The sequence below is a fragment of the Argopecten irradians genome, chromosome 14, assembly GCF_041381155.1.
Source record: "Argopecten irradians isolate NY chromosome 14, Ai_NY, whole genome shotgun sequence".
Classification (NCBI taxonomy): domain Eukaryota; kingdom Metazoa; phylum Mollusca; class Bivalvia; order Pectinida; family Pectinidae; genus Argopecten; species Argopecten irradians.
Window position 1 is genome coordinate 307,415 of NC_091147.1, and position 13,018 is coordinate 320,432.

At 33.4% G+C, this 13,018-nt stretch overlaps 1 protein-coding gene across 1 annotated transcript in view; it reads right to left on the bottom strand.

The window, feature by feature from the left end:
• Positions 1-2,350: 2,350 nt before the first annotated feature.
• The window catches only part of LOC138308066 (uncharacterized), a 38,342-nt gene continuing 27,674 nt past the window's right edge, over positions 2,351-13,018 (bottom strand). Inside the window, exons 3-10 of the mRNA XM_069249016.1 lie at positions 12,468-12,510; positions 10,790-10,875; positions 9,800-9,842; positions 7,999-8,084; positions 7,009-7,051; positions 5,211-5,296; positions 4,223-4,265; positions 2,351-2,508 (exon numbers count right to left, since the gene is read on the bottom strand). Of these exons, the coding sequence (XP_069105117.1) occupies positions 2,351-2,508; positions 4,223-4,265; positions 5,211-5,296; positions 7,009-7,051; positions 7,999-8,084; positions 9,800-9,842; positions 10,790-10,875; positions 12,468-12,510 (588 nt within the window). The remainder of the gene's footprint in view (positions 2,509-4,222; positions 4,266-5,210; positions 5,297-7,008; positions 7,052-7,998; positions 8,085-9,799; positions 9,843-10,789; positions 10,876-12,467; positions 12,511-13,018) is intronic.

The window sequence follows — 13,018 nt, forward strand, 5'->3', positions numbered from 1 at the left end:
AAGTATATGTGCACAGTTATGATATGATACTATTACATCATATATTATACATATAAGTTCACCAGTTACATTTGTAAATAATACAAAAAGTGGAATGATGAACTTGATTCATCGGTTCGTCGGTTACATTTCTGAATAATAAACAAAAGAAAGTTGAACTTGGTTCATCAGTTTATATCATTTATAAATTAATTATTCTCATAGTCAATTTTCCTCAAATACATACAGTGTATAACTATACAGAAAGAGAGTGAATTTTTAATTTGTCCTGGTGAATACAAAAATGTTTGTTCTCGAGATTAGTCACTTGAAAACATCACTTTAACCTGGGAGATCAGTTCGCAAATGTATAACTAATATAATATTGTACAACTAAGTTGTTTGTGTATTTGCAATGATATCTTGGATTTGTTTATTATTGTTTCCGATTTAAATATGTTTGATGAAACCATTTTAATAAGTGTTCATTTTTTCTGGAAGTATCTTTTATAATCTTTCAGCTAAGCATCGTGCTAAAATTATGTAATCAACATTCAGAAGTGTAATCGGACGCCAATTTTTTAATATAGTGCATCACCTTCCTTGTATATCAAGGAAAATTTACCTTCTCTTTTCAATCATATCATGGTTTATTTTGGAAGCTCTCATAGTAGCATTTCGGAAGCAGGTTTTGAAGTATTTCCAAAATTTCTCATAAAATGCTATAATAACCTCATCTGATCCTGGTGATTTATTTAATTTCATCGAATTGATGACCTCACTTATTCTTCTTTAGAAACATAACAATCACATAATACAATGTTTTCCTTACTTATTTTTTTTCATGAAATTGCTTAAAAATCGTTAGAACTATATAAATGTCCAAAAATTATTTACCAGTCAATAGTTTTACTGTTGACCGATGTAAAACGTTTGCAGGGCTTAATTATTGACGTCATGCTTAATTGATAACGTCACAAACACCGGTGCGCCGAACCCAAATATCGTTTCCACGAAAGTCTTTCTCGCCACAAACTGTGATCTGTTTTAGACTGTGGTTCATGTATCAAAACATGTGTTTCACGTCTAATATGGCAACAGTCAAAAATATTTCCCCTTGGTGTTGGTACCAACCCTAGAGACTGTTTTCCTCGTCCTCCGGCCTCGGGAAACAGTTCCTGGAATTGGTCCCATCACTTCAGGAAAAGAGTTTTGACTGTTGACTGGTACGGCATGAAGCAATTGTATATTGTGACTTCATATGTTTTTAACGATAATATCTGGATCCTGGTAAACGTTCTTTTAATTATCAGAATCAATCTATTATAACTGGTTTCTTACATTGGTTTTCGAGCAAACACTTCGTTCCGAAGCTTTCTGATTGTTAACTTTACGTCAACCTATGTAACGATATGCTAATCAGTAGTATATATTTGAAGACGTTAGCTGTCTTACCATGGCAATCCCGATCCGTTGGACTTGGAACACTGGCAGGCTTCTATAACGTTGTCATTTTGTGAATAAATTAAAAAGCGTCAATTAGTTATGAAACGTTTGCATATATATATAACGTGTTTATCAACCAGTTAGGGAATGATAAGTGTACCCTGATATGATTTTAGGGAATTAGCAGTAACAAGGATAAGGAAGAATGTAATTTAATACCATTAAAGTAGATCATAAAAACTTCCTTAAAATGTCCAACGATGGATTATTTCTTTTAACATATGATATAGGATACCGTCAATACATTTACGTAATAATACTTATGTTCGCGTGGCTTAATTCCACCTTAACCAGTACGGAATATGTCCCTGTACTTTTTATGCTTTGAAAATAAGCAGATTTCAGTTAAGGTAACGCTGGTTAACCCTTTAATGTCCGAATGGCTTGACTATTTGTAATTACAAATACGCATCGTGACAAACCCGCCCACGTGGAAGTAATTAGAGAACATAAATGGCCATTTATTGGCCATGCTGTAGTAATGGAAGTATTACTAAGAATATAATATAAATGATAGAAGCAGGTCTAGGTTCTACAATAATCGTCTCCTACTATTTGTCAAAGTAAGGACATGAGCATTTTAGGGAGCAAGGAAATATGATAAATGTAAGTTGTGATTTAAACAAGTAAATAAAAAGTAAACGATAACAGTAAAAGATATAAAGCGTGCTGTTGTATGTAACGCTCTCAGACAGCAAAATTGAAAGAAAATCATACAATATCTATATCATTTGCTCTCAAATTGACCGGCAGCTTTTATAGTCTGACTTACAGCCTGAAGAAAGCAGTTCTGAACATATGACGTACGTGAAATTTTACATTTTGCGTGCTGCAATTCGGAATTTGGAAATTCAATAACAATATTTTAACCAGTGAAGTATAGCATCGGCATAGCCACGTTTTCACCCATTAACAAATCATCCATCATTCTATTTACCTCATTCTGACTTGTCTCTGTGTTTTTACATGCCCCTGTGCTTTCTTGTTTCTGTTGCTCTTGTGTCGCCATTACAGTCTTGTCTTCTGCAGTTAAAACATACGTCATAAAGCTACAACGTCATTCGAATCCCTTCCTATCAGCGTACAACAACAACAAGTTAAACAACGATAAAGACATTTATAAAGTAGATCTAAATGCGATACTACAATATCTAATGTCGAACACGCAAACTTGACCACTAATATGACAAAAATATGATAAACTAAACCGATTCCTATTCAACTGTGTCGAATGCCTTCCCAAAATCTAAAAATAACATTGTTCAAGTTTACTTTATTCGTTGTATAGGGCCTCCGGCCCAAAGTATATGTGCACAGTTATGATATGATACTATTACACCATATATTATACATATAAGTTCACCAGTTACATTTGTAAATAATACAAAAGTGGAATGATGAACTTGATTCATCGGTTCGTCGGTTACATTTCTGAATAATAAACAAAAGAAAGTTGAACTTGGTTCATCAGTTTATATCATTTATAAATTAATTATTCTTATATTCAATTTTCCTCAAATACATACAGTGTATAACTATACAGAAAGAGAGTGAATTTTTAATTTGTCCTGGTGAATACAAAAATGTTTGTTCTCGAGATTAGTCACTTGAAAACATCACTTTTAACCTGGGAGATCAGTTCGCAAATGTATAACTAATATAATATTGTACAACTAAGTTGTTTGTGTATTTGCAATGATATCTTGGATTTGTTTATTATTGTTTCCGATTTAAATATGTTTGATGAAACCATTTTAATAAGTGTTCATTTTTTCTGGAAGTATCTTTTATAATCTTTCAGCTAAGCATCGTGCTAAAATTATGCAATCAACATTCAGAAGTGTAATCGGACGCCAATTTTTAATTATAGTGCATCACCTTCCTTGTATATCAAGGAAAATTTACCTTCTCTTTTCAATCATATCATGGTTTATTTTGGAAGCTCTCATAGTAGCATTTCGGAAGCAGGTTTTGAAGTATTTCCAAAATTTCTCATAAAATGCTATAATAACCTCATCTGATCCTGGTGATTTATTTAATTTCATCGAATTGATGACCTCACTTATTCTTCTTTAGAAACATAACACTCACATAATACAATGTTTTCCTTACTTATTTTTTTTTCATGAAATTGCTTAAAAATCGTAAGAACTATATAAATGTCCAAAAATTATTTACCAGTCAATAGTTTTACTGTTGACCGATGTAAAACGCTTGCAGGACTTAATTATTGACGTCATGCTTAATTGATAACGTCATAAACACCGGTGCGCCGAACCCAAATATCGTTTCCACGAAAGTCTTTCTCGCCACAAACTGTGATCTGTTTTAGACTGTGGTTCATGTATCAAAACATGTGTTTCACGTCTAATATGGCAACAGTCAAAAATATTTCCCCTCGGTGTTGGTACCAACCCTAGAGACTGTTTTTCCTCGTCCTCCGGCCTCGGGAAACAGTTCCTGGAATTGGTCCCATCACTTCAGGAAAAGAGTTTTGACTGTTGACTCGTACGGCATGAAGCAATTGTATATTGTGACTTCATATGTTTTTAACGATAATATCTGGATCCTGGTAAACGTTCTTTTAATTATCAGAATCAATCTATTATAACTCGTTTCTTACATTGGTTTTCGAGCAAACACTTCGTTCGGAAGCTTTCTGATTGTTAACTTTACGTCAACCTATGTAACGATATGCTAATCAGTAGTATATATTTGAAGACGTTAGCTGTCTTACCATGGCAATCCCGATCCGTTGGACTTGGAACACTGGCAGGCTTCTATAACGTTGTCATTTTGTGAATAAATTAAAAAGCGTCAATTAGTTATGAAACGTTTGCATATATATACAACGTATTTATCAACCAGTTAGGGAATGATAAGTGTACCCTGATATGATTTTAGGGAATTAGCAGTAACAAGGATAAGGAAGAATGTAATTTAATACCATTAAAGTAGATCATAAAAACTTCCTTAAAATGTCCAACGATGGATTATTTCTTTTAACATATGATATAGGATACCGTCAATACATTTACGTAATAATACTTATGTTCGCGTGGCTTAATTCCACCTTAACCAGTACGGAATATGTCCCTGTACTTTTTATGCTTTGAAAATAAGCAGATTTCAGTTAAGGTAACGCTGGTTAACCCTTTAATGTCCGAATGGCTTGACCATTTGTAATTACAAATACGCATCGTGACAAACCCGCCCACGTGGAAGTAATTAGAGAACATAAATGGCCATTTATTGGCCATGCTGTAGTAATGGAAGTATTACTAAGAATATAATATAAATGATAGAAGCAGGTCTAGGTTCTACAATAATCGTCTCCTACTATTTGTCAAAGTAAGGACATGAGCATTTTAGGGAGCAAGGAAATATGATAAATGTAAGTTGTGATTTAAACAAGTAAATAAAAAGTAAACGATAACAGTAAAAGATATAAAGCGTGCTGTTGTATGTAACGCTCTCAGACAGCAAAATTGAAAGAAAATCATACAATATCTATATCATTTGCTCTCAAATTGACCGGCAGCTTTTATAGTCTGACTTACAGCCTGAAGAAAGCAGTTCTGAACATATGACGTACGTGAAATTTTACATTTTGCGTGCTGCAATTCGGAATTTGGAAATTCAATAACAATATTTTAACCAGTGAAGTATAGCATCGGCATAGCCACGTTTTCACCCATTAACAAATCATCCATCATTCTATTTACCTCATTCTGACTTGTCTCTGTGTTTTTACATGCCCCTGTGCTTTCTTGTTTCTGTTGCTCTTGTGTCGCCATTACAGTCTTGTCTTCTGCAGTTAAAACATACGTCATAAAGCTACAACGTCATTCGAATCCCTTCCTATCAGCGTACAACAACAACAAGTTAAACAACGATAAAGACATTTATAAAGTAGATCTAAATGCGATACTACAATATCTAATGTCGAACACGCAAACTTGACCACTAATATGACAAAAATATGATAAACTAAACCGATTCCTATTCAACTGTGTCGAATGCCTTCCCAAAATCTAAAAATAACATTGTTCAAGTTTACTTTATTCGTTGTATAGGGCCTCCGGCCCAAAGTATATGTGCACAGTTATGATATGATACTATTACACCATATATTATACATATAAGTTCACCAGTTACATTTGTAAATAATACAAAAGTGGAATGATGAACTTGATTCATCGGTTCATCGGTTACATTTCTGAATAATAAACAAAAGAAAGTTGAACTTGGTTCATCAGTTTATATCATTTATAAATTAATTATTCTTATATTCAATTTTCCTCAAATACATACAGTGTATAACTATACAGAAAGAGAGTGAATTTTTAATTTGTCCTGGTGAATACAAAAATGTTTGTTCTCGAGATTAGTCACTTGAAAACATCACTTTAACCTGGGAGATCAGTTCGCAAATGTATAACTAATATAATATTGTACAACTAAGTTGTTTGTGTATTTGCAATGATATCTTGGATTTGTTTATTATTGTTTCCGATTTAAATATGTTTGATGAAACCATTTTAATAAGTGTTCATTTTTTCTGGAAGTATCTTTTATAATCTTTCAGCTAAGCATCGTGCTAAAATTATGCAATCAACATTCAGAAGTGTAATCGGACGCCAATTTTTAATTATAGTGCATCACCTTCCTTGTATATCAAGGAAAATTTACCTTCTCTTTTCAATCATATCATGGTTTATTTTGGAAGCTCTCATAGTAGCATTTCGGAAGCAGGTTTTGAAGTATTTCCAAAATTTCTCATAAAATGCTATAATAACCTCATCTGATCCTGGTGATTTATTTAATTTCATCGAATTGATGACCTCACTTATTCTTCTTTAGAAACATAACACTCACATAATACAATGTTTTCCTTACTTATTTTTTTTCATGAAATTGCTTAAAAATCGTAAGAACTATATAAATGTCCAAAAATTATTTACCAGTCAATAGTTTTACTGTTGACCGATGTAAAACGCTTGCAGGACTTAATTATTGACGCCATGCTTAATTGATAACGTCATAAACACCGGTGCGCCGAACCCAAATATCGTTTCCACGAAAGTCTTTCTCGCCACAAACTGTGATCTGTTTTAGACTGTGGTTCATGTATCAAAACATGTGTTTCACGTCTAATATGGCAACAGTCAAAAATATTTCCCCTCGGTGTTGGTACCAACCCTAGAGACTGTTTTCCTCGTCCTCCGGCCTCGGGAAACAGTTCCTGGAATTGGTCCCATCACTTCAGGAAAAGAGTTTTGACTGTTGACTCGTACGGCATGAAGCAATTGTATATTGTGACTTCATATGTTTTTTAACGATAATATCTGGATCCTGGTAAACGTTCTTTTAATTATCAGAATCAATCTATTATAACTCGTTTCTTACATTGGTTTTCGAGCAAACACTTCGTTCGGAAGCTTTCTGATTGTTAACTTTACGTCAACCTATGTAACGATATGCTAATCAGTAGTATATATTTGAAGACGTTAGCTGTCTTACCATGGCAATCCCGATCCGTTGGACTTGGAACACTGGCAGGCTTCTATAACGTTGTCATTTTGTGAATAAATTAAAAAGCGTCAATTAGTTATGAAACGTTTTGCATATATATATAACGTGTTTATCAACCAGTTAGGGAATGATAAGTGTACCCTGATATGATTTTAGGGAATTAGCAGTAACAAGGATAAGGAAGAATGTAATTTCATACCATTAAAGTAGATCATAAAAACTTCCTTAAAATGTCCAACGATGGATTATTTCTTTTAACATATGATATAGGATACCGTCAATACATTTACGTAATAATACTTATGTTCGCGTGGCTTAATTCCACCTTAACCAGTACGGAATATGTCCCTATACTTTTTATGCTTTGAAAATAAGCAGATTTCAGTTAAGGTAACGCTGGTTAACCCTTTAATGTCCGAATGGCTTGACCATTTGTAATTACAAATACGCATCGTGACAAACCCACCCACATGGAAGTAATTAGAGAACATAAATGGCCATTTATTGGCCATGCTGTAGTAATGGAAGTATTACTAAGAATATAATATAAATGATAGAAGCAGGTCTAGGTTCTACAATAATCGTCTCCTACTATTTGTCAAAGTAAGGACATGAGCATTTTAGGGAGCAAGGAAATATGATAAATGTAAGTTGTGATTTAAACAAGTAAATAAAGAAGTAAACGATAACAGTAAAAGATATAAAGCGTGCTGTTGTATGTAACGCTCTCAGACAGCAAAATTGAAAGAAAATCATACAATATCTATATCATTTGCTCTCAAATTGACCGGCAGCTTTTATAGTCTGACTTACAGCCTGAAGAAAGCAGTTCTGAACATATGACGTACGTGAAATTTTACATTTTGCGTGCTGCAATTCGGAATTTGGAAATTCAATAACAATATTTTAACCAGTGAAGTATAGCATCGGCATAGCCACGTTTTCACCCATTAACAAATCATTCATCATTCTATTTACCTCATTCTGACTTGTCTCTGTGTTTTTACATGCCCCTGTGCTTTCTTGTTTCTGTTGCTCTTGTGTCGCCATTACAGTCTTGTCTTCTGCAGTTAAAACATACGTCATAAAGCTACAACGTCATTCGAATCCCTTCCTATCAGCGTACAACAACAACAAGTTAAACAACGATAAAGACATTTATAAAGTAGATCTAAATGCGATACTACAATATCTAATGTCGAACACGCAAACTTGACCACTAATATGACAAAAATATGATAAACTAAACCGATTCCTATTCAACTGTGTCGAATGCCTTCCCAAAATCTAAAAATAACATTGTTCAAGTTTACTTTATTCGTTGTATAGGGCCTCCGGCCCAAAGTATATGTGCACAGTTATGATATGATACTATTACACCATATATTATACATATAAGTTCACCAGTTACATTTGTAAATAATACAAAAGTGGAATGATGAACTTGATTCATCGGTTCATCGGTTACATTTCTGAATAATAAACAAAAGAAAGTTGAACTTGGTTCATCAGTTTATATCATTTATAAATTAATTATTCTATATTCAATTTTCCTCAAATACATACAGTGTATAACTATACAGAAAGAGAGTGAATTTTTAATTTGTCCTGGTGAATACAAAAATGTTTGTTCTCGAGATTAGTCACTTGAAAACATCACTTTAACCTGGGAGATCAGTTCGCAAATGTATAACTAATATAATATTGTACAACTAAGTTGTTTGTGTATTTGCAATGATATCTTGGATTTGTTTATTATTGTTTCCGATTTAAATATGTTTGATGAAACCATTTTAATAAGTGTTCATTTTTTCTGGAAGTATCTTTTATAATAATTTTCAGCTAAGCATCGTGCTAAAATTATGCAATCAACATTCAGAAGTGTAATCGGACGCCAATTTTTTAATTATAGTGCATCACCTTCCTTGTATATCAAGGAAAATTTACCTTCTCTTTTCAATCATATCATGGTTTATTTTGGAAGCTCTCATAGTAGCATTTCGGAAGCAGGTTTTGAAGTATTTCCAAAATTTTCTCATAAAATGCTATAATAACCTCATCTGATCCTGGTGATTTATTTAATTTCATCGAATTGATGACCTCACTTATTCTTCTTTAGAAACATAACACTCACATAATACAATGTTTTCCTTACTTATTTTTTTTTCATGAAATTGCTTAAAAATCGTAAGAACTATATAAATGTCCAAAAATTATTTACCAGTCAATAGTTTTACTGTTGACCGATGTAAAACGCTTGCAGGACTTAATTATTGACGCCATGCTTAATTGATAACGTCATAAACACCGGTGCGCCGAACCCAAATATCGTTTCCACGAAAGTCTTTCTCGCCACAAACTGTGATCTGTTTTAGACTGTGGTTCATGTATCAAAACATGTGTTTCACGTCTAATATGGCAACAGTCAAAAATATTTCCCCTCGGTGTTGGTACCAACCCTAGAGACTGTTTTCCTCGTCCTCCGGCCTCGGGAAACAGTTCCTGGAATTGGTCCCATCACTTCAGGAAAAGAGTTTTGACTGTTGACTCGTACGGCATGAAGCAATTGTATATTGTGACTTCATATGTTTTTAACGATAATATCTGGATCCTGGTAAACGTTCTTTTAATTATCAGAATCAATCTATTATAACTCGTTTCTTACATTGGTTTTCGAGCAAACACTTCGTTCGGAAGCTTTCTGATTGTTAACTTTACGTCAACCTATGTAACGATATGCTAATCAGTAGTATATATTTGAAGACGTTAGCTGTCTTACCATGGCAATCCCGATCCGTTGGACTTGGAACACTGGCAGGCTTCTATAACGTTGTCATTTTGTGAATAAATTAAAAAGCGTCAATTAGTTATGAAACGTTTGCATATATATATAACGTGTTTATCAACCAGTTAGGGAATGATAAGTGTACCCTGATATGATTTTAGGGAATTAGCAGTAACAAGGATAAGGAAGAATGTAATTTCATACCATTAAAGTAGATCATAAAAACTTCCTTAAAATGTCCAACGATGGATTATTTCTTTTAACATATGATATAGGATACCGTCAATACATTTACGTAATAATACTTATGTTCGCGTGGCTTAATTCCACCTTAACCAGTACGGAATATGTCCCTATACTTTTTATGCTTTGAAAATAAGCAGATTTCAGTTAAGGTAACGCTGGTTAACCCTTTAATGTCCGAATGGCTTGACCATTTGTAATTACAAATACGCATCGTGACAAACCCACCCACATGGAAGTAATTAGAGAACATAAATGGCCATTTATTGGCCATGCTGTAGTAATGGAAGTATTACTAAGAATATAATATAAATGATAGAAGCAGGTCTAGGTTCTACAATAATCGTCTCCTACTATTTGTCAAAGTAAGGACATGAGCATTTTAGGGAGCAAGGAAATATGATAAATGTAAGTTGTGATTTAAACAAGTAAATAAAAGAAGTAAACGATAACAGTAAAAGATATAAAGCGTGCTGTTGTATGTAACGCTCTCAGACAGCAAAATTGAAAGAAAATCATACAATATCTATATCATTTGCTCTCAAATTGACCGGCAGCTTTTATAGTCTGACTTACAGCCTGAAGAAAGCAGTTCTGAACATATGACGTACGTGAAATTTTACATTTTGCGTGCTGCAATTCGGAATTTGGAAATTCAATAACAATATTTTAACCAGTGAAGTATAGCATCGGCATAGCCACGTTTTCACCCATTAACAAATCATTCATCATTCTATTTACCTCATTCTGACTTGTCTCTGTGTTTTTACATGCCCCTGTGCTTTCTTGTTTCTGTTGCTCTTGTGTCGCCATTACAGTCTTGTCTTCTGCAGTTAAAACATACGTCATAAAGCTACAACGTCATTCGAATCCCTTCCTATCAGCGTACAACAACAACAAGTTAAACAACGATAAAGACATTTATAAAGTAGATCTAAATGCGATACTACAATATCTAATGTCGAACACGCAAACTTGACCACTAATATGACAAAAATATGATAAACTAAACCGATTCCTATTCAACTGTGTCGAATGCCTTCCCAAAATCTAAAAATAACATTGTTCAAGTTTACTTTATTCGTTGTATAGGGCTTCCGGCCCAAAGTATATGTGCACAGTTATGATATGATACTATTACACCATATATTATACATATAAGTTCACCAGTTACATTTGTAAATAATACAAAAGTGGAATGATGAACTTGATTCATCGGTTCATCGGTTACATTTCTGAATAATAAACAAAAGAAAGTTGAACTTGGTTCATCAGTTTTTATATCATTTATTATCAATTAATTACATTCAGTGTATAACTATACATATTTTTAATTTTCCTCAAATACGAGATTACACTTGTATAACTATACAGAAGTTGTTTGTGTAGCAAGATATCTTGGAATATTGTTTCCGATTTAAATATTTAATTTTTAAGTGTCCTGGTGAATACAAAAATGGAAGTATCTTTTATAATCTTTCAGCTAAGCATCGTGCTAAAATTATGCAATCAACATTCAGAAGTGTAATCGGACGCCAATTTTTAATTATAGTGCATCACCTTCCTTGTATATCAAGGAAAATTTACCTTCTCTTTTCAATCATATCATGGTTTATTTTGGAAGCTCTCATAGTAGCATTTCGGAAGCAGGTTTTGAAGTATTTCCAAAATTTCTCATAAAATGCTATAATAACCTCATCTGATCCTGGTGATTTATTTAATTTCATCGAATTGATGACCTCACTTATTCTTCTTTAGAAACATAACACTCACATAATACAATGTTTTCCTTACTTATTTTTTTTCATGAAAGTTGCTTAAAAATCGTTAGAACTATATAAATGTCCAAAAATTATTTACCAGTCAATAGTTTTTTACTGTTGACCGATGTAAAACGCTTGCAGGACTTAATTATTGACGCCATGCTTAATTGATAACGTCATAAACACCGATGCGCCGAACCCAAATATCGTTTCCACGAAAGTCTTTCTCGCCACAAACTGTGATCTGTTTTAGACTGTGGTTCATGTATCAAAACATGTGTTTCACGTCTAATATGGCAACAGTCAAAAATATTTCCCCTCGGTGTTGGTACCAACCCTAGAGACTGTTTTCCTCGTCCTCCGGCCTCGGGAAACAGTTCCTGGAATTGGTCCCATCACTTCAGGAAAAGAGTTTTGACTGTTGACTCGTACGGCATGAAGCAATTGTATATTGTGACTTCATATGTTTTAACGATAATATCTGGATCCTGGTAAACGTTCTTTTAATTATCAGAATCAATCTATTATAACTCGTTTCTTACATTGGTTTTCGAGCAAACACTTCGTTCTGAAGCTTTCTGATTGTTAACTTTACGTCAACCTATGTAACGATATGCTAATCAGTAGTATATATTTGAAGACGTTAGCTGTCTTACCATGACAATCCCGATCCGTTGGACTTGGAACACTGGCAGGCTTCTATAACGTTGTCATTTTGTGAATAAATTAAAAAGCGTCAATTAGTTATGAAACGTTTGCATATATATACAACGTATTTATCAATCAGTTAGGGAATGATAAGTGTACCCTGATATGATTTTAGGGAATTAGCAGTAACAAGGATAAGGAAGAATGTAATTTCATACCATTAAAGTAGATCATAAAAACTTCCTTAAAATGTCCAACGATGGATTATTTCTTTTAACATATGATATAGGATACCGTCAATACATTTACGTAATAATACTTATGTTCGCGTGGCTTAATTCCACCTTAACCAGTACGGAATATGTCCCTGTACTTTTTATGCTTTGAAAATAAGCAGATTTCAGTTAAGGTAACGCTGGTTAACCCTTTAATGTCCGAATGGCTTGACCATTTGTAATTACAAATACGCATCGTGACAAACCCACCCACATGGAAGTAATTAGAGAACATAAATGGCCATTTATTGGCCATGCTGTAGTAATGGAAGTATTACAAAGAA